The sequence below is a fragment of the Anser anser genome (genome assembly GCF_964211835.1).
Source record: "Anser anser genome assembly, chromosome: 3".
Taxonomy (NCBI): Eukaryota; Metazoa; Chordata; class Aves; order Anseriformes; family Anatidae; genus Anser; species Anser anser.
The window spans coordinates 23767195-23787525 of NC_139722.1; the positions used below are offsets into that span (position 1 = coordinate 23767195).

Below are 20331 nucleotides of genomic sequence, written 5' to 3' on the forward strand. Positions count from 1 at the left end.
ATGGCACAGTCACTATGGTATAGAAAGATCCCTCTGGTAAGCTCACCAATGGATGCACATAACTTAGACTACTAGAAAATTGGTGAGCAGTTATGAAGTGCATGAATGAAAAAGACAAAACAGAGAACAAGAACAATGAAAATACAGTGTTGCCAGCAGACATCGAAGTAAAAAACAAACAAACAAACAACAAAAGAAAACAGTACAAATCAAACTACACAAACTACATAGTTATCCTAGAACAACAAAAGGTGTTTTTTGTTTTTTTTTTTTTGATTTAAGCAACAGTTGGCTACAACCACAGAATCATCTTGGAGAAAGCCAATCATTCACCCAATTTACTCAAGAAAAAGAAATCAATCATCCTCATATCAACATTGTGAAAGTATGGAAATACTCCATAAAACTTTTATCATTGTTCTGTAGGAGCAAGTTACTGAGACAGGCCATTGGATGAAGAAAGATGGCAACTATATTGTTTCAGTTTCATAGTGCCTACCATCAGGAGGAAAAGTCTTAGTTTAAAAAGTCTCTCACATTGCTACCAAAAATAAAACACAACTCACAGAATGGTTTGGGTTGGAAGGGACCTTAAAGATCATATAATTCCAACCCCCTGCCATGGGCAGGGACACCTCCCACCAGACCAGGTTGCCCAAAGCCCCATCCTGCCTGGCCTTGAGCACCTCCAGGGATGGGGCATCCACAGCTTCTCTGGGCAACCTGTGCCAGGGCCTCACCACCCTCACAGTAAAGAATTTCCTCCTTATATCTAATCTAAACCTACTCTCTTTTAGTTTAACGGCATTCCCCCTTGTCCTCTCATTACCCTCACATACAAAGAGTCCCCCCCAGCTTTCCTGTAGGCCCCCTCTAGGTACTGGAAGGCCACTATAAGGCCTCCCGAGAGCCTTCTCTTCTCCAGGCTGAACAACTCCAGCTCCCTCAGCCTGTCTTTGCAGGAGAGGTGCTCCAGCCCCTTGATCATCTTCATGGCCCTCCTCTGGACTTGTTCTAATACATCCATGTCCTTCTTGTGCTGGGGGCCCCAGAGCTGAATGCAGTACTCCAAGTGGGTCTCATGAGAGCAGAGTAGAGGGAGAGAATCACCTCCCTTGACCTGCTGGCCATGCTTCTTTCGATGCAGCCCAAGATACGGTTGGCCTTCTGGGCTGCAAGCACACATTGCCAGCTCATGTGGAGATTCTCGTCAACCAACACGCCCAGGTCCTTCTCCTCAGGGCTGCTCTCAATCCTTCTCCACCCAGCCTGTATTTGTGCTTAGGATTGCCTCCACCCAGATGCAGGACCTTACACTTGGCCTTGTTGAACCTCATGAAGTTCGCACAGGCCCAACTCTCCAGCCTGTCCAGGTCCCTCTGGATGACATCCCTTCCCTCCAGTGTGTCGACTACACAACACAGCTTGGTGTCATTGGTAAACTTGCTGAGGGTGCACTCAATCCCCCTATGTCACCAACAAGATGTTAAACAGTACCAATCTCAATACTGACTGTAGTGAAAAAATACAATTCTGGGACTCGATTATTAAGATACAAATACAATACAAGCAGGTGACTTATAGATATTGGAAGATATTCCACAAAATATACAAAGAAACACAGTGGAGGGCAAACAGGAAACACCTGCACAAATACCAAAACACTAAATCACTCACATTATATAGTAAAGAAATAGTGTAATTGATTAGCACATTAACACTCTGCTAGAAAAGAGAGTTTATACGAATACAAAGGTATATCCCAATGCAGACTTCTCAGGGGAAGATGCAAGTTGGTAATAACACTAGCTGTATATCCAATTTATGTATTCTAGTTCGTGTTTGCTCTCAAAGATATGACAGGAGTATTAGTGTAGTTGGTTTTCCATCAGGGAATTTGGTATAGAGGAGCTTGATGAATTCTGCTTCCAAAATGTGAAAAAGAATAGTGTGTATGAAGGAAAAAAATAAAGATATTCTGAATTGTCTCAGTATTAAGTCTGCTACTATTGCTATGCTGAACGCTTTCTGTATGTAGGATGCATCTGTATCTGGATACGTAGACTCCACATATCTAGCATGAAACTTTTCTCTGCAGATGTTTGTTTTTCATTATCCCCACCTCCTGATATTTTAACTGCTCTTTGCCTCTCAAACATTTGTCCTTATATTTTAGACATACTTACATTTATAAACTCTGGCAACATTAGATAAGAGTTGGCTTTCTGCCAAGGTTTTAAGTTTTATTCCTTTAAAATATTAAATTTCCAAGACTTTGACACTGTTTCTTATTCCCTAGAATTCAGAAAATTTCTGTCTCCACTATGATTCTGGTTTGACTCTGGCAGGAATTTCATCAGTGTCCATAAAACTCTCTCCCTGACAAAATTAGTAAAATTTGAATAATCTGTGGCTTGTTCTATACTTGACTCACCCAAACATAGCATATACATACATATATATATATACATATGTACATGTACATAGATACATTTGTGGTAGTCTGCAACTAAGTTTTGTAGGAGTTATGCCAAATATATAAGTGCACAGGTTTTAATACAGAGAAAGACAAATTATTTTAATACACTGCTATTATGGTTAGTATGAAAACAGCTCAATATTGCTAATTAAGCTATTCATCAGATCCTCTGTTTGAGTTTTATTATATACATGGGCTTTTTTTTTTTTCCCTAAACCATTAGGAATATAAAAACAAATCAGGTAATGTTTTGTTAGCACACTATTTACCCCCCAGAGTACACTATTATGAATGCAAGTTAGATAAGCACAGGCTATGAAAAGATATCTTAAAAATGTAATTTAATCTAAATGTGTTCACACATGTAGCTTTTGTTTGAGCATGCCACTGGAGCAGAGTGTGGTTCTAGGTATATTAAATACATACAAACTTCCTTTAATAATTTAGATTTTCAGGCATATATAAAGAAACAATTTTATCTAGTTCATTTTACGAATTTTAGTTATAAGTGTAGTTTTTGAAGGTTTATTTATTTATTTATTTAGAATAAAAAGTCCTAGAGAGTATCATTTTGTAAATTTCAACAGATATATTGGATGATAGAAAATAATTTCCTCGAAGTATGCAAACAAAATGTGATCAGTACTTCTTTCCTCCATGCAAAAATCTATAAGAAATCTGTATGTTTTCTCTTATTTATTAGTGTTTACATATTATTTTGTTATTTTACTGAGGTTGGAAAGGCTGATCTCTTGCACATCATACAGAATACTTTCTTCTAATGGTCTATATTATGGCCATTTAAATCAGAAAATAAGTTCAAAAGCAGCTGATTAACATGTTTAAGGACACTTTTCATGCTTTCTCACTTGCTTTTCTTTTATATTTCAAATACCCTTTTATTACATTTTATTTTTTAGTTCCTTTCCAAATTATCTATAGATTTAAAGAGTTGTAGATTCACAAGAGTTGTAGGAAACATGGCAACTCTTTTAATGACACCTTGAAGTCATTTATGCCACCTTTTAATGACACCTTGAATATACCTTGGGTATTGAGGTAAATAATAAAACAAAAGACATGGAAAACAGATAAAAAGAAACATAGGAAAGTCATTAATTTTATATTGCTGTATCACACTCACTACTACCCTGATCACAAGTATGTATTCTTAACTCTCGTATATAAACTCCAAAGGTAAAAGTTCTGAATTTGCATGTCTAAATTCATACATAAGTACTCAGCTTTTAGATTTTTTTTACAGAGAAGTCCAATTTACACAAGAACTTTACAGTACTCAGTGTAGGACCACAGCAGGTTGTCTTTTGCCCATGTTGGGACCTGCATTTTCCTGTTTCTGAGCAGATAATAGTGTAATATGAAAAATATATTTTTCAGTGCAGAGTTGCCATAGCATAGGAGAGGTGCCTACAAGAAATAATAGTACACAACAAAAAATACAAAGGATGCAAGAATGGGTTAATGTTAATAGTGAATGTATGCTGTAGACTTCTGAAAACTTGAACTGCATTAAGACAGTGAATTTTTAGCTATGCCCCCATCTTTTTCTACCTTTTTAATTTTAGCATGTTTCAAACATTGAAGTATCTGATCTTACACTGACAAGGACACACACATTCACCCATTGGTAAGGACATTCCTAGCTGCTGCTAAAAGTCTTCTTTAAGGACTTTTTGGTTTTAATTATGTATTTATTTATTATAATTCTAATTATTTATACATTTATTCCCCCCCTCCATTGATATAAGCCATACACAGAAGCAGTAAAAAGCAGAGAAGCTGATGTTTCTACTGTCTCTTGAAAGATGGAACACGAAGAGGAATATAAGAGTTCAAATAAATTTGCTTAACTTACTCTAGTGCCATTGTCATTTTCCTAACTTTCCATATATTTCACTTAATATAGGAAACACCTGCAGGCTGAAGATTTTTAATGGCAATTAAATGATTTTTAATGAAAGATTTAAAAGATTTTTAATGGCAATTTTTAATGGCATTATCAGCAAAATAAAATTACTGTGAACTATTAACAAAAAAAGGAATATAAAATTTACAATCTTCATTTAAATGACTGTAAAATACCACAATCTCTCTACTTAGGTAGGATGCAATTTACAGTCATCTGCTGTCAATCAATGTGTGCGACTCATTGCTTCACCCATAAAAGACTTTATTCCCAGTTTCCATATTCTAATGGAATTTTAATTCTATCTGGGGAGTTGGACCCAAAGATCTCTTAAGGTCCTTTCCAACCCCTACAATTCTGTGATTCTGTAATCCCAAATTATATACAATTCTGTTCCTTTTACACATGTCCTGCTGTGGCTTTTTAGTGTATTTTTCCACTGAGGTACGCTCTATTTGTTCAAGCTGATTTCCACAGCTATCCCCAATGATTTATTTCCATACTACCCACTGGAATTTTATTCATTTATTTTGAATTATTACGAACTTCTCTACTAACCACTCCCATTTCCTATCTGCCATAATCTACATTTTTTCTAACTCAGCTCCAATGCTTTGAATATGGATTAGTTTTCAGGACATTTAATCACCTAATTAAGGCACCAGTTTAATTATAATGAAATATTATTTTAAAATATCCAAAAGTACTTTGTGTAAAGATTGCTATCAAAAGTATTGATAAAGTATTATGCATGTTTGTTTAACATCTATTCTGAAATTTAGAAACTTGTAAAGTCTTCAGTAGTCATGTATTTCCTTAAATATTATCACTTAATTTTAAATGCTGTTTGTTTGACTGTATTTCATAAATATTGGCACCACCACAGAAACTGATTACACCTGAGTGGTTCCATTGCTTCAATATCAATGACGAGATAAACTGTTCACCTAAATACACATTCTGTATGTCAGTCATAAAAAGCAGATTTCACACAAGCAGCAATATGAGGGCTGGGGACTTCCTAAAACCAAGGTACCTTCTTTGTATTTAATGAAAGGCTATGCTGTACACAAAATTAATAACTGTCTAAGGCACTAAAGTCTAAATTCTAGTCATGTGTCCTTGATTATAGCACCTAGTAATGTTATAATAGCAGTGCTGGTCTCTCTCTGACTGCATTTCCAACACATAAATCATTTATCATGCAATATATTCTTCTTACAGTGCATTTTACAGGCCATGAAAATGAGAAATGTTCACCAGAAATTGAAAGAATAAATCATATAGTTGAAAGACGATGCCTTGTGGTATATTGCAATAACAATTTCTCTTTCTTTCTCATTCAATTCCTGTTTCAATTTTAACAATCAAAAAACAACCATGCATTAAGGCATTAAAGTTTCACCACAGAAACAAAGTGTGTACAGTGACTTTGATTTGAAAATATAGTATCTGATCTTCAAAGATAAAGCTTTTTTTTTTTTTTTAGTATGTGAAGTCAAGGATTGTTTTATTTTAATGATTCTTAAAATGAAAAAAACAAATGGAACAATGAGGAAAAAATGAAACAACATAGAAATATCTCAATTGCTATCCTATAAAACTTTGAACAGGGCTGTGTGTTTTTAGTTTGATTCACACATCCACACTTGGCTGTGAGATATAGAAAATGTTGTGGAAAGCACAGGAAAACAATATACTTTGGGTATATAAGATGTGGTATCAGTATTAAAAAACAAACAAACAAACAAACAAAGAAGAGACAATTTAAAAGTATTTAATGTATTATGGATAAGCAGGAGAGTCTAGTCAGTGAGTATACCATTCCAATACACAGCGTATAAAATTCTGATCTTGTAATAACAGAATTCAAACCTAAGTCCAAATAAAAAAAAAAGTATGCCTCATATGAAGGTTGAATATATTGGACAGTATACAGAATAAATGAAAAATGTATTTGCAAACATAAATAAAATGTATGCAGTTCCACAAGATATATGAAAATTACAAGAAGACTCCAAACATGCATTTCAACTTGCATTTCACTAATTTTATAATATAATCTTAATAATACCTTGAGACATACATAGGTTAGATTTTACAGTTTGATAGATAATATTTATTCCATTTTTAAGCTTAATATATTTCTAATGTCCAATAAGTAATTGGTTGTTACCGTAGGATATAATAACACAGGTTTTGTTTCCTAAGAATCACACAAGCTATTTATGTATGAGTTTCTCTGGTAATGAGATACAATTTGCTTTTCTGCCTGGGAGACTGTTTTTAAATCAAATTGTCAATTTTTTTTTTCCTTTTTTGTTTAAACTCAAAAGATTTTGCTGGCTCTCAGAACTACACCCGAAACAAGAAGCTTGTAGACTGAAATAAAACAGCTTCTTGTGAAGGAGGTTTCTTTGTGTAAGTTTTATATGCCACATGTGTAAGTTTTATATGAGTTTGTAGGAGGCAGGGAGAAGGTTTTCAGAGGTGGTCCATATAAGTGTGTAGAAGGTTGACATCATCTTTTATATGAAGTCATTAATTTGGGAAATCATCCTATGCTATAAATGCATCACATTGTGCTGAAGACTCCTCCAGGTGTTGCCTTTTTTTTTTTTTTTTTTTTTGCTTTGCCTAATCCTTCACACTAATGTCAGGAGTGAATGTTTTGAAAGTTAAACAGCACAATTACAGGACATAACAAAGAGTATTTGTGGGTCCCAGGAATGTACAGGAAGACTATTGAACTGCCTCATCAATAAATCTCTCCCTAATTAATCTCAGAAGTTACATTTAGCAAAGGGAGTTCCTATCATACTGCTTGGTGTATATATATGTCATACTGGGTCTGGCTGAGATGGAGTTAACTTTCCCCACAGCGGTCCACACAGTGCTGTGCTCTGCACTTGCAGCTAGAGCAGCACTGGTATGACTCCAGTGTTGTAATGAGCAGTGCTGGTGCAGCACCCAGACTCCCTCCAACACCATGCTCCGAGCCAGCAGGCTGGGGGTGGGCAAGAGATGGGGAGAGGACATCACCAGGGCTGCTGACTTAACCAACCAAAGGGATATTCCACACCATATGGTGTCATACTCAGCAACAAAAGGTGGGAAAGGGGAAGAAAACGGGGAATTCTTGTTATGAAGGCATCTGTCCACAAAGACAACTGCTACATGTATTGAGGCCCTGCTTCCCAGGACATGGCCAAACATTGCTTGTTGATGGGAAGTATAGAACAACAGTCTTTTCTCTCTTTGCTTCTGCATGGCATTTGTTTTGTTTTTTCTTTTTTTTTTCCCCCTTTTCTTTCCCTTTGATTGAATTATCCTTATCTCAACCTATGGGCCTTTTTCTTTCCATCATACTTTTTTCACCCCCTCCCTTTGAAGAAGGGGAGTGAAAGAGCAGAGTGGTAGAGTTTAGCTGTCTATCAGGGTGAAACCATCACACTTGGTAAGAGCAAAGAGCTTCTCATTATATTATCATATCATTACCTATTTAGCCCAGCTAACTTACACTCATATATCATTGCATAAATAAATAATGAGATCTAGAAAAGAAGGCCCAAAAGAAGATGTGACACATTACCACAGCTTGAGTTGAGCCTCAATGTGGACAGTCCTCTTTCCATAATCTCAAGGATAGATTTGGTAAAAATGGGAAAATTATCCTTCAAAATGTTGATGACAAACCTAAGCCGTATCATTCATAGTTGGGTAGGATGAAAATTAAACTGCATAAGTTACAAGGCCGAAGTCTAAGTTAGATCATTAGACCTTTAATAGAGAGAATGACGCAATTGTTAGAAGATTCCTGCAGTTAGGCTTTATAAAGCATAACGTCTTTTATATCATTTTGCTAAAACTTTCATTAAAATGTGAAGAGTGTTAAAACAAAAACAGTGTCTGAAGATGCTACGCAGTATCTTTTGTACAAAACCTGTAATCTGGGAGTTACAGTTACTCAGAATTTGTGAGTAAAGACACAGAGGAAAGCAGAAATCTGATCTGATCAAAAAAGATAAAAGATGGCCATGCAATGCTGGTTATAGACCCTATACTGCATGAATTCCTTCCATTATTGAATGAAATAACTCCTTTTAAAAAAGCTGCCTTTTTTTTTTTTTTTTTTTTTTTGTGGCTACCCAGAGACCTTGAGAAAACAGTATTATGCTGTTATTCCACACCCTTTGCTAAAAGAACTGTAAATCATCAGCTTGGCCTGAACTTTTGATATTAGAAGTTCTCTGGTTCTAATGATCTAATAGGATCACTGAAGAACCTTAGAAATATTACTCCTTCCTGCAATATCCAGTGTCACCAGTAAAGACAAATAACACCATTTGGAATTTTTTATTTTTTACTTTAAACAGATGCCAAAGACATTGACATTTCCTGTTGGTATTTCTCACTAGCAACTAATCTTGAGCCTGGCAACAGGATCTTGATATGTAGGGTCTTAATGCTAAACTTGCTGAAAGTGACAGATGTTAACCTCATTAAATCAGTCCGTTCATATAGTTACAGTTCTGCTCATTGCAGATTCATTATTACTCTGTCTAGTTTGAGTCTAGATACAATATCAATTTTCACTGAAAACTTAGGCTGACATTTTGTAAATTAAGGAAGCAACCAATAGACTGAGCAATAAAATTACAATATGTGACTGGCTTTACTATGACATTTATTGTATGTTCTCAAAATAGAAAAGAAGCAATAAATTCAAAATAATATGTATTTTAATATTGTTGTGTTATCTTATTGCTTCTCTGCGAACATGTGAGCTAGTTTTATACATGATGATCATTTCTAAAGATATTATTTTTTTTCCTTGAAGAATAGAAAAAAAAAGATTAACAACACTGTCTTAAATAGTGTGTTGTTTAATATTTTGAAAACATTGTTTTACTTAGTTTCATTTAGTATTGAAAATTTTACTAAGACTAAGCAGGCACAGGTATGTCACATTTTAGTGTGCTAATTACTAAAGTTAAAACTAGCTGTAAAATTTACAGAGGGAACTAATGAATTACTGTGTTGTGAGTGGAATAACCAACCTGATTAAATCAAAAACTAATTTTCCCTAACATTGCTATAAGGAAAATCTGCTGCAGCAATATTTACTTTCAAGAGGACTTATTAAACACATTTTAAAATATTAGTCAGTGCACTCCTAACAGTGTCTTAAAAGGATTACAAACATTTGCATTCAAATGGCAAAATTTAAAATCTGTAATACATATCTGAAGAATGAAAAATAATGTTTTCAGTTGGGCTTTCAGGGTACTGTTATTCTAAGTTTATTTATGTGAAACATTTTCACTTTTAATCTTTCAAATCATGATTATTTGTTTCACTATAAATAGATCTCTATACATCAAACTAATTTTATATTATTTTTTATAGTCTCATCACAAGCATACAATTCATTCCTCCATGTGAAACTGCTCATTTTATTACAAGATTTCAGTACTTCCCATTGTATTGAAATGTTAAAGAAATGAGAAAAGAGAAGAATATTCTTCAAATATAGAATTTTAGTAAATTTGTATCACTGAAGTTTCTCATGTATCAAAATACTTTTTCCAAGCATAATTCTTGGAGAAATATTACTCCTCTTCTTAACTGTAGCTCACTGTTTAATCTTTTTATATTTGAAGTGTCATGTAATAAATTATTTTCTTCCTGGAACCTCAAATGTTTAATTGTCTGTGTTCCATTTTGGTAGGGTTGATCATTTCTTCCTGTTTTAAGGATACGAATCTTCTAAAGAATGAAGGAAAAGCATCGTCTATACTTAACTTTTTTGGAATTCACTCAAAGCCATAAGAAGGAAAAGTGGTACAAATTTAAGATAATTTTAGTTAGGGATTCATGAGGTGCAAAACATCCATGTTAGAATCAGCATTTTGCGAAATTCATTTTCCCATTCATTTTTTGCCTATTCTGTAAACACAGATGATGCCTTTGATATTCTCTAACTCATGTCATTTATCAAGAATCGATGTCAAGGCACAGCTTTCACCATCTTCCTTTTTATGGAAATAAGGCAGACATTATTTTAAAAAGTTACTCTGGAGATGGAGCAGAATTAATAGATATGTTAATGCCACCTTCTCCTGATAAGGACTTTGATGATTTTAGTCCCCAGTCATACTTTAAAGACTAGGAGCAGAGAGAGAATTTTCAATTCAGTCACATGGGAACTGCATTCTGCTGTCTGATCTCCTCTCTGCTTCTCAGGATAAGAGGCCTTTGCCTGAATTGACATGACTCATTTGACTCAGTCTTCCATTCTCACCTGCTGTACACACAGATGCATACCTCATTAAAATCTCAGAGGCCTGCAATATCCTACAACACTGTAGAATGATGTGAGAGAAGTATGCCCTAATCACACCTTCCTGATGTAGGTGAGGAGCTAAGATAGACATGACAAGTCTTGAGTGTGGAACACCACACTGGGCTGGAATGCAGAAAAATACTCAAATTCATTGAACTATTCATGATTTTCACAGCTACTGTTTTAGGACATCTTTGTCATCACAGAGCCTCCACATTTAGCTATGATCATCATACCTCTGGTTGGTAATAGAGGAATATGTGTCACTCCTCCCTAATAAACTATGCTTACCTTTCCTTCTCCAGACTGTTGCTCTTAATACATGTGTAGGAAAGAGACAGTTGTATCACTTTCTCACAGCACTTCCCAGATCATCATATAGTAACTAGAATAACAAAGCTAGGATCATAAAAAAGTACAGGGTAAAAAAGACTGAATGTTTGAGTACTTGAAATAGCAAGGGACAAGATGAAGAAGTAAAGGGAGAGAGAAGGACTATATTAGACAGAATTCAAAACTAGACATGCACAAACTAAGCTTCCCAAGTAACTGTTGATCCAAGATGTGGTAAATGAAGAGCAAACCAGACATGTTGTTGCTTTCTAAAACAAAGATCCGGAAAGTTAGGCTTGCTGCTGCTCCACTGAAGAAGTCAAAGAGACACAGTTGTGCCTAGGACAAAGGTTGGGATTGACTATATTTCAGCAGTTACTGTCTCCATCTTTCAATATTCCTAAACAGGATTAGCAGGATCAGATTATTACAAATCTACCTTTAATCCTGTATAATGACGATATCATCCTTTTGCCTTTCCACTCCCTACGATAAAAGCAGCTAGGAGCAGGATCTCCTCCTTTAGGCAGCAAAATTCAACCCAAGAACCTTGGAGTCAGGTTTGCTGCTATGAAGCAAAGGAATCAGAAGCCTATGTTTCTTGTTACCAATGTAATAGCTGATTGCCTCAGTTTCTAATGAACTTAACTTCACAGTACCTGCTTAGGATTGTACTATTATGCTTATTCAAACTGGAGTACACAGATTAAAGGAGAACACAGCCTTAATACATTCACAGAGAAACTCCATGACAAAGGTGGACTTGATAAATTTCATTCATTTCCACAGATGCAAGACTAGGAATTTTCTTTGCATGCTCAGTAGTGCCATAAATGTTGAGGATTATCTCCTGTGCTGAGTATTGAGATAAGACATCTCATGACTGGGTCATGAGATGTTGAGTAGTACTACAGATATTCAAGAAGACAGAAGCTTGCCATTACCTTGAAGAAAAACTGTTCACTCATACACCTTTAGCATCCACAGTTCTACTGAATAGCCCAAATATGATGAAGATACAGAATGATTCCACTATACAAAACTCAGTTAATACATTCCAGGACTCTGCTTTTGAAATCAATGTTGTAGCAAAACATTATCAACAAAGTTTGACTAGTAGAATCCAATATTAATTATGGGATAAATACATTATTTTAGTTTCTCGTTTGCCCAGCATCACCATTAACACTGAGATAATGTTAAACTTGAGTACAAAAAATGAGGTTAAAAGAGTGACGTAAGAATGAGAATACTCTTGAGAAGTGAGAGACTGTAAAAGGACAGAGTGTACCACCATCTCATTTGGGACAGAATGAACCAGGGTTGCCTGGAAACAAGAAAAGGGTGAGAGCCACAGGAGAAGTATAAAAGCAAAAATACAGTAATTGTAAACTGCTGCTATGTTGCACCACTCGTGTTAATTAAACACTATCTAGGTTACTTTCAAGCACACTAATATTCTTAGGAGTTCCAGTTCTGAAAAGAGTTGACACCAACTAAAATGCTATATACTAATGTTCTTGAATAGTACAGTGCAATGAAAATAATTCCCATCCCAATCAGATCTGAAATGAAGCAATTACTTATGATGCAAGACAGGATTTCCAGAGTATTTAACAAAATAACTAGACTAGAAGCCTGTTGTCGACGGAGGGAAGACACAAACGCTCAATATGAGTGTTAAGTATGCTTCAGCTTTAATGGATAGCTCAATTGTCTTTTATCGTGTACAGGATAATTAGCTCATACATATTGCAAAAGCCAAGCTCCTTATTGGCAAGCGTTATCTACTGCCCTATCTGTTAGTTCCGCATTCTTCTATCCGCTAGTTCCCATTGCTAATCTAACTATAACTCCCAGGGCAGTATGCCCTCTACTATCATTGTTTCTAATTGCCTGGGATTTTTCACAAGAGTTCCCAGACAAGCCTTGCGTACGTGTCTTTGCTCTTGTTTCTCTAGACCAGCTGGGTGCGGTAATCCGCCATTTCCTTATCTTGCAGCTGTATAATATCAATGTGATTACGCGCAGCGAGCCAGTCCTCAACAATTCCCCCGTTTTTATTTTAAACCAAAAGCTTTCTATAGATTTTTCTATCAATCACCGCACACACTGCAATAAGCAAGGTACAATAAGCAACAGGGTCAAAAATCTCATGCAGAACTACGATTGTAAAGTAGTATGCCTACTAAAATCTACATCAGTCAACAAGCCACTAAGCGCTAGGAATGTTGCTTCGCAGCGATACTGCTTCTTACTCGCACAGCACAATCACACAATCACACAATCACACAATCACGCAGAGAGGCCTCCTGCACTTCTCATTCATACCACAAGACAATATCACTTAAAATAATTTGTGTGCAGCTTCAGGAGGTCCTTGTCTGCTCCCGTGGTGAGCGGCTGAGAGTGGAGACCCCTCCGAGGAAAAAATGCTCGGGGTGCACCTAGGGGCGTCCGTTCCACAGTCGATCCCACAGCCGAGCAGAGCGGCTCCTGGCGCAAGGAAGGATGCTATTATAGTTTATATAGTGACAGTAAAGAGATGCATTGCAATAAGGAGCACGTGTGGCAGCTCAATCTGCGTGAGTCCTTGTGCTAGGTGGATCAGAAGCACTAGATGCAGAGTCAAAATCAGCATTTCGTTCTCTGGATCCATTTTCCTGGAGTGCAGGCTTCACGCATCGGCTAGGCACCCACACTGGACCTGAGGGAGTAGAGACACAAACATAACCTCTACCTATATATATGATATCCACGGGTCCCAACCATTGGCCCGTTTTCATATCCCGGTACCGTACTTGCAATTTCGGTTTATTATGTCTATCACCTGCAGGATAATGTCTTTTCGCGGGGGGTTCGTCAGTCTCACCAAACACACACAGATAGTTAAGAACAAACAAAACTTTCGCCAGTCTCTCTCTGATGTCCATAATGTCCTTAAATTTATCAATATATTGCTTGAGTGTTTGATTTGCCCTTTCTACAATCGCTTGCCCCGTCGGCGAGTGTGGAATGCCTGTAATATGTCTGATACCCCATTGATCCATAAAGGTCTTCATGCCTTTACTTACATACGCTGGCCCATTATCTGTCTTAACTGTTTCGGGCACCCCCATAACTGCAAAGCAGCATGTAAGATGTCGTCGGACATCCCGTGCTCTTTCTCCGGACTGTGGTGTTGCCCAGATCATATGGCTATATGTGTCAATCGTAACATGAACATATTTTAACCTTCCAAAACTGTTTACATGAGTTACGTCCATCTGCCAAACCTCATTGACCTTCAGGCCTCGCGGGTTCACTCCCACTCCTATTCCTAGTCCCATATTATGGTGACTACAAATAGGACAGGCTTTCACAATCGCCTGAGCATCTGTTCTAGAAATACGGTATGCCTGAGCGAGTCCTTTAGCATTCTGGTGGAACGTAGCGTGGGCTTCTCTAGCTTTACAGAACTGAGATAAAGGTGCCTCTCCGGCAATGCCCGCCACCAATCGATCAGCTCGGGCGTTGCCTTCCCCTAGGCCTCCTTCCCACTGATGGCTCCTAATATGGATGACTGCGTAGGCCTCTGTCCTCTGATTTATGGCTTGTCGGAGACTTATCAATAATTCCGCCAAGCGTTTATTCTTAATGTCCCGCAGACTCGCATCTTCAATGCGACTAACAATTCCCACAACATATAGTGAGTCTGAGACAACATTCAGCGGGGCATCTTTCCATTTTAAAAATGCCCAGACAACAGCATAAAGTTCCAAGGTCTGTAAAGAGTCTCTTAGTATAGCTTGTAGAGTCTGTTGGTGCCATTCAGTCCCTTCTTTCCAGGTAATTGCTGCTGTACGTGACCGTTTCCCAGCATCCGTAAAAACCGTAACAGCGTTGGGCAAAGGTTCAGTCGATCTCTTTGGTGTGACAAGCCAACGCTGGTTCTGCATCCATGCCAAAGTTGCTGATGGAAGGGGCTTCGCCACAATCTCGGTTCCATCTTGCAGTAACGCGGCCTGGAGCTCTGGCGAATTTCGCAAATACCATTCTAAATCGCCTTGCCTAATTGGAACCCAAATTGTATTAGGCGGGGTACCGTCTATCTGTAACACCCGTTCGCGCCCCTTTTTTATAAGCTCCGCGAGCGAAAAAACTCTTTCTTGTATTGTTCTTCTTGGCTGCAGTGGTGGTGCCAACCATTCCAGGACTTTTATTTCCGGCCCCTTTTCCCCCGTTTTTAATTGTTGCTGGGTGATAGCTCCCATTAAATATTGGGAGCCACATAGTATTGTAAGATCGAGCGGCAGCCCTTCTGTCCGGCGCTGGACTGTGTGTGATGCAATCATGGAGGCAATTTGTTGAATTGTGGCTTGCTGTTCTGGTGTTACCGAGACAGGTGCTGCTGGATCCGTGCCTTTCAGCATAGGGCGCAGCACATTCAGCAATTCGTTTGGAATTCCCACAACTGGTCGTACCCACTGAATGTCTCCCAACAGTTTTTGGGCATCATTAAGAGTTTTAATGTCCATTTGTATAGATATTTTTTGTGGTTGGATGCAGGCGTCAGTAATGTGCCACCCAAGGTATTTCCAAGGGCTAGTTTCCTGTATTTTTTCTGATGCAATGATCAAGCCTGCTTCATTTAAATGTTCCCGTAACAGATCTTTCTGCTGCGATGTAAAAGGGGTTGGTTGTGCCATCAGGATGTCGTCCATATAATGATACACTATCACCTGAGGCCATTGTTGCCGTAGTTGCTGGAGCGCCGCGTCCACATATATCTGGCATAGCGTGGGCGAGTTCTTCATTCCCTGCGGCAGCACTGTCCACTCGAATCGCTGATCAGGCCCTTCCCTATTGATGGCGGGGAGGGTAAATGCGAATCTTTGGGTGTCGTGGGGGTGCAGCTTAATTGTGAAAAAACAATCTTTCAAGTCTATAATCAGCAGAGCCCACCCCTCAGGTATCATGGATGGGTTAGGCAGACCAGGCTGCAAGGCCCCCATGTCATACATCTGTTTGTTGACGGCTCGGAGATCATGTAACAGCCTATACTTCCCCGACTTCTTCTTTATTATAAAAATAGGGGTGTTCCATGGGCTAACAGATAGTTTCAAGTGTCCTTGAGAGTACTGTTCCTTTACCAGGGCATGTGCCTGGACTAGACTTTCCCTTTTTAGTGGCCATTGCTCAACCCATACAGGTTGTTCCATCTTCCACCTGATGGGGATTGGGAAAGTCCAAGCAATGGCCGTATTTATAAAGGGTAGCCGTCCGATGTCAGCACCATTCCCATCTGCGCCAGTATATCTCGACCGATCAGTGCGTGCACCCCATCGGGGAGTGGTAAGACGGATACGGTGCAGGTAACTAATTTTTCACCTATGGTGATCCGCAACAGCGGCGAGCGCTTCGCAAAAGTCATGCCACCAACTCCACTGATGGTAGTGTTTGTGTCTCTGGCCGGCCAATGTGGCGGCCATTGTTGTGTACTTATAATGGAAACATCGGCTCCGGTATCCAATAGTGCCTCAACTCTTATGGTCTCGTCCCCATATGCCACGTCAACCGTTTTCCGGGGCCTCTGTTTCAACCCTATTGTTAACATTGCCATTCCTCCTGTTGATCCAAATGCTCTCGATCGTCGCGGTTGACTATGCAGCGGGGGAACCTTTGCTGTCAAGTGTGGCAGAGGCACCAATTGAGCCAATCGGGTTCCCTTTGGTATATGCAAAGGAGGGAACATGGCCGATACCATAATTAGTATTTCCCCGGTAAAGTCTTTGTCAATAAGGCCCGTTAACACCAAAGCCCCATTCAACGTTGCTGATGAACGTCCAATCAAAAGTGCGCCAACAGGTTGATTATCGATTTTTACAGGTCCCATGACACCTGTTTTCACTGTAACAGGTTTGCTGTCCATTAGAGTCACATTCACTGCGGTCGCCAAATCCAACCCGAGGCTCCCTCCGGTGGCTGGCTGGAGGTAAAGGGGTTTGTCTTGGCCGGACTCCCCGTCGTTGTTGTCGCCGTTGAGGGGAAAGCCGCTTTTTGTGTCGTCGCGGGGCGGCGGTTCCCGCTGGCCCTCCCGTTTCCCTGGGCCTTCCTCCGGCAGACGGTCTCGTTGTGCGAGTTGGATTGGCAATGAGGGCACCACACGTTCGCTGTCCCGCACTGCCTCTTCATATGGCCCACGATACCGCATCGATAGCAACGTAGTGCAGGTCTCCCTGATGAGCGAGGACCTTTCCTACTTTGCAGGGGGGCAAGGGCGGCAAATACTTGCGACTGACTAGCTTGCAATCCCTGACTGATACTCTCTCCTACCTTGCGGATGGCATCGACCAAAAGGGCCTGTGAACCTATTGGTATTTGCGATAATCTATCAAGAGCCTCTTCTATAGTCCAAGTACTGGGCAGCGTATTTAGTACGTTTCGAGAAGTTTGATTACAATTTTGAAGGGCACATTGTTTAAGAATAGGGCCCTTGAGATATTCGGGTAACCCAGCTACCTGTATAGCTGCGGCAACCCTATCAATAAAGGTTCCAAACGCTTCATCTCGCCCTTGCTTGATGGACATATAGGAGGGCATTCTTCCAGGCTCTCTAATTTGGTCCAGTGCCATCCTAGCTAGTGTCATGGCAGCTTTTGCCTTATCCGGCCCCATTAGAGCCTGGGCCTCCAAGCGATTGTATGCACCGACCCCCAAGAGCTCATCCAGCGTGACCCCGTGTAGTGGATCTCCGGGCTGGCGCTGCACCGCAACTGCCTCCTGACAAACTGACTGCCAGTGGGCATTAAACAGCAGAATCTGATGCTGCGTCAGTATTAGCTTCATAATATTACGAATGTCGCCGGGGAGCAACACATTAGTGGACCACAGATAGTCTAACATCTGTTTTGTTGGCTCCCCACGTATTCCTGACTCATTTACCGTGGCACGCAATTGGGTCAGAATTTTCCAATCCAGATTCGTCATAGTAACAGTTGTCTGGCCCTGGGCGTTGGGCGGAGAGTACACTACGGGGAAGGCGCCTACAAGCTCTGTCGCCGCCCCGACATCGCCTTCACGCAACGCCTCCCCTGCAATCTTTGCCCAAAGTCCTGCCCTCTCCGACCCTCCTGACTCGATCCTCATATCTTCTAAAAATGGATTCTTATTTCTCCCTTCCCCTGTCGCCTCTTCCTCGGGAGTTTCCGGGGGTAGAGGAGGCGCACTGGGTTGTGCTCTCTCCTCCCCTCCCCCGGGGGCCGGGGGTTGAGGAGGCGCACTGGGTTGTGCTCCCTCCTCCCCTCCCCCGGGGGCTTTCATAGTGAATTGCCGGACTGATGGAGGGAGGGGGTACGGATTGGTCTCTTCATCCGCCCTCATCGTTTTGCGCAGCCGCTGTGTCGCAGCGGCTGCCACTTTCTGCTCTACCCGATATATCGTTAAAGCGTTCGTAACAGCCCGCCATGGTTTTGCCAGCTTCTTAGCCGTCTTATTCTCACTAATCATTTCCTCAAACAATATATCACCAAACTTACGCCACTCATCCTCCTCAAACAATGTGTCAGGGTTAACAAAGCAGCCCTTCGCCACCCCATAGGCCACTAACCCCTGTAATTCTTTATGACAATCTATATCTGGCGTCTTACGCTTTTCTAAAAAGCACTTAAGTAAATCAATTGCCGCCTGTTTCTCCATGCTTACTCACGGTGCCGTTGCCCCCGTGCAAAGCGTGTCTTACGCTTTTCTAAAAAGCACTTAAGTAAATTAATTGCCGCTTATTTCTCCATGCTTACTCACGGTGCCGTTGCCCCCGTACAAAGCTTCCGTTCGCGGCGTTCCGGCGGGACCCGCTATGGGTTCGTCCCGGGCGCTCTTCCCGAGTCGCCTTCTGCTCGCCCCAATCTTATGTTCCGCGGATTCCGGGTTACGTAGTCAGAACCGGCTTTCCCCTTGTACTCCGTATACCGGCTTACTCGTTCAGGGTTCTCGTCCAGCAAGGTCCCTGTTCGGGCGCCATTTGTTGTCGACGGAGGGAAGACACAAACGCTCAATATGAGTGTTAAGTATGCTTCAGCTTTAATGGATAGCTCAATTGTCTTTTATCGTGTACAGGATAATTAGCTCATACATATTGCAAAAGCCAAGCTCCTTATTGGCAAGCGTTATCTACTGCCCTATCTGTTAGTTCCGCATTCTTCTATCCGCTAGTTCCCATTGCTAATCTAACTATAACTCCCAGGGCAGTATGCCCTCTACTATCATTGTTTCTAATTGCCTGGGATTTTTCACAAGAGTTCCCAGACAAGCCTTGCGTACGTGTCTTTGCTCTTGTTTCTCTAGACCAGCTGGGTGCGGTAATCCGCCATTTCCTTATCTTGCAGCTGTATAATATCAATGTGATTACGCGCAGCGAGCCAGTCCTCAACAGAAGCCTTTTCACAAACTTTTCCAATGCACTCTGAAATTTCTTTTTTGAAAATAAATGTTTGTTTCTTTAATTGATATGTATGAAGTTTTATGTATTCTATCCATGTTTCTGTGGGCATCTTACTGCTTCACAATTCTAATATGATAAGAAATACTACATGGTTAAGAGGATCGAAAAGGGAAACAAATCTTCTGTATCATTCTGAAACAATTGTAAATGCATTTTTAACACTACTCTCCAGAAACAGAAATAAGTATGTACATATCAGGCTGGTAAAATTCAGAAAAGAAATGTAAGACTGAAGATTTCCATTCCTGTTTAATTAATTACATGAATTAAAACCTATGAATGAAAATAACTAAGATAGTGGTCTCTCCGAAAATAATACAAACACATTTTAGTGCTTGTAAATATAACTTCCAGAAGTATAAAATAGTCCTAAAAGCTACACGGATTTATATTAAAATATAAATCTTATGTTATCTTTTTAATTTTAATCTTTATTTTTTTTTCAAGTAAGTCAAAAATCTGTTCCTGTAGTACCAACATAGGTTCTAATAAGTTCTCTATACAACTAATATGTTTGGTTCCAATAGCCTCTGTACAGAAGTTTTAAATATAGGCAGAAGTAAACATTATGACCCCTATGAAATGCATAATTAGGTAAACATACAAGTGTTCCTTTTGTTTCCCTTATTATTTAATTTTCTATTTTTTTTCTACTGGCAATTATCTTTCAAGTCCTTGACTTTTACTTCAGAATTCCCTGCTTATACGCACATTCAAAGTTCTAGTATATCTGTGACATGGGCATATCTAGCTCACAAATGATTCCT

The 20331-nt window shown here is 39.5% G+C and overlaps 2 protein-coding genes across 15 annotated transcripts in view; both read right to left on the reverse strand.

Annotated features, from left to right (window-relative positions):
- Nucleotides 1-20331, reverse strand: part of CSMD1 (CUB and Sushi multiple domains 1) — a 1157973-nt gene that overhangs the window by 524068 nt on the left and 613574 nt on the right. The window lies entirely within an intron of this gene.
- On the reverse strand, nucleotides 17006-18865 carry LOC310896116 (uncharacterized protein). The gene is made up of 2 exons (XM_083828028.1): nucleotides 18268-18865; nucleotides 17006-18195 (listed from the first exon to the last, which is right to left on the reverse strand). Exons 1-2 carry the CDS (start codon nucleotides 18760-18762, stop codon nucleotides 17008-17010), a joined length of 1683 nt encoding a protein of 560 aa, XP_083684154.1. The 5' UTR covers nucleotides 18763-18865; the 3' UTR covers nucleotides 17006-17007.

Excerpts from the sequence above, each read along its gene's own strand:
- LOC310896116 (XM_083828028.1), bottom strand. The coding sequence starts at position 18,762 with ATGGAGAAACAGGCGGCAATTGATTTACTTAAGTGCTTTTTAGAAAAG. Across the intron at positions 18,196-18,267 it reads CTCCTCTACCCCCGGAAACT|GGGTCGGAGAGGGCAGGACT; the intron begins CCCGAGGAAGAG and ends ATCGAGTCAGGA.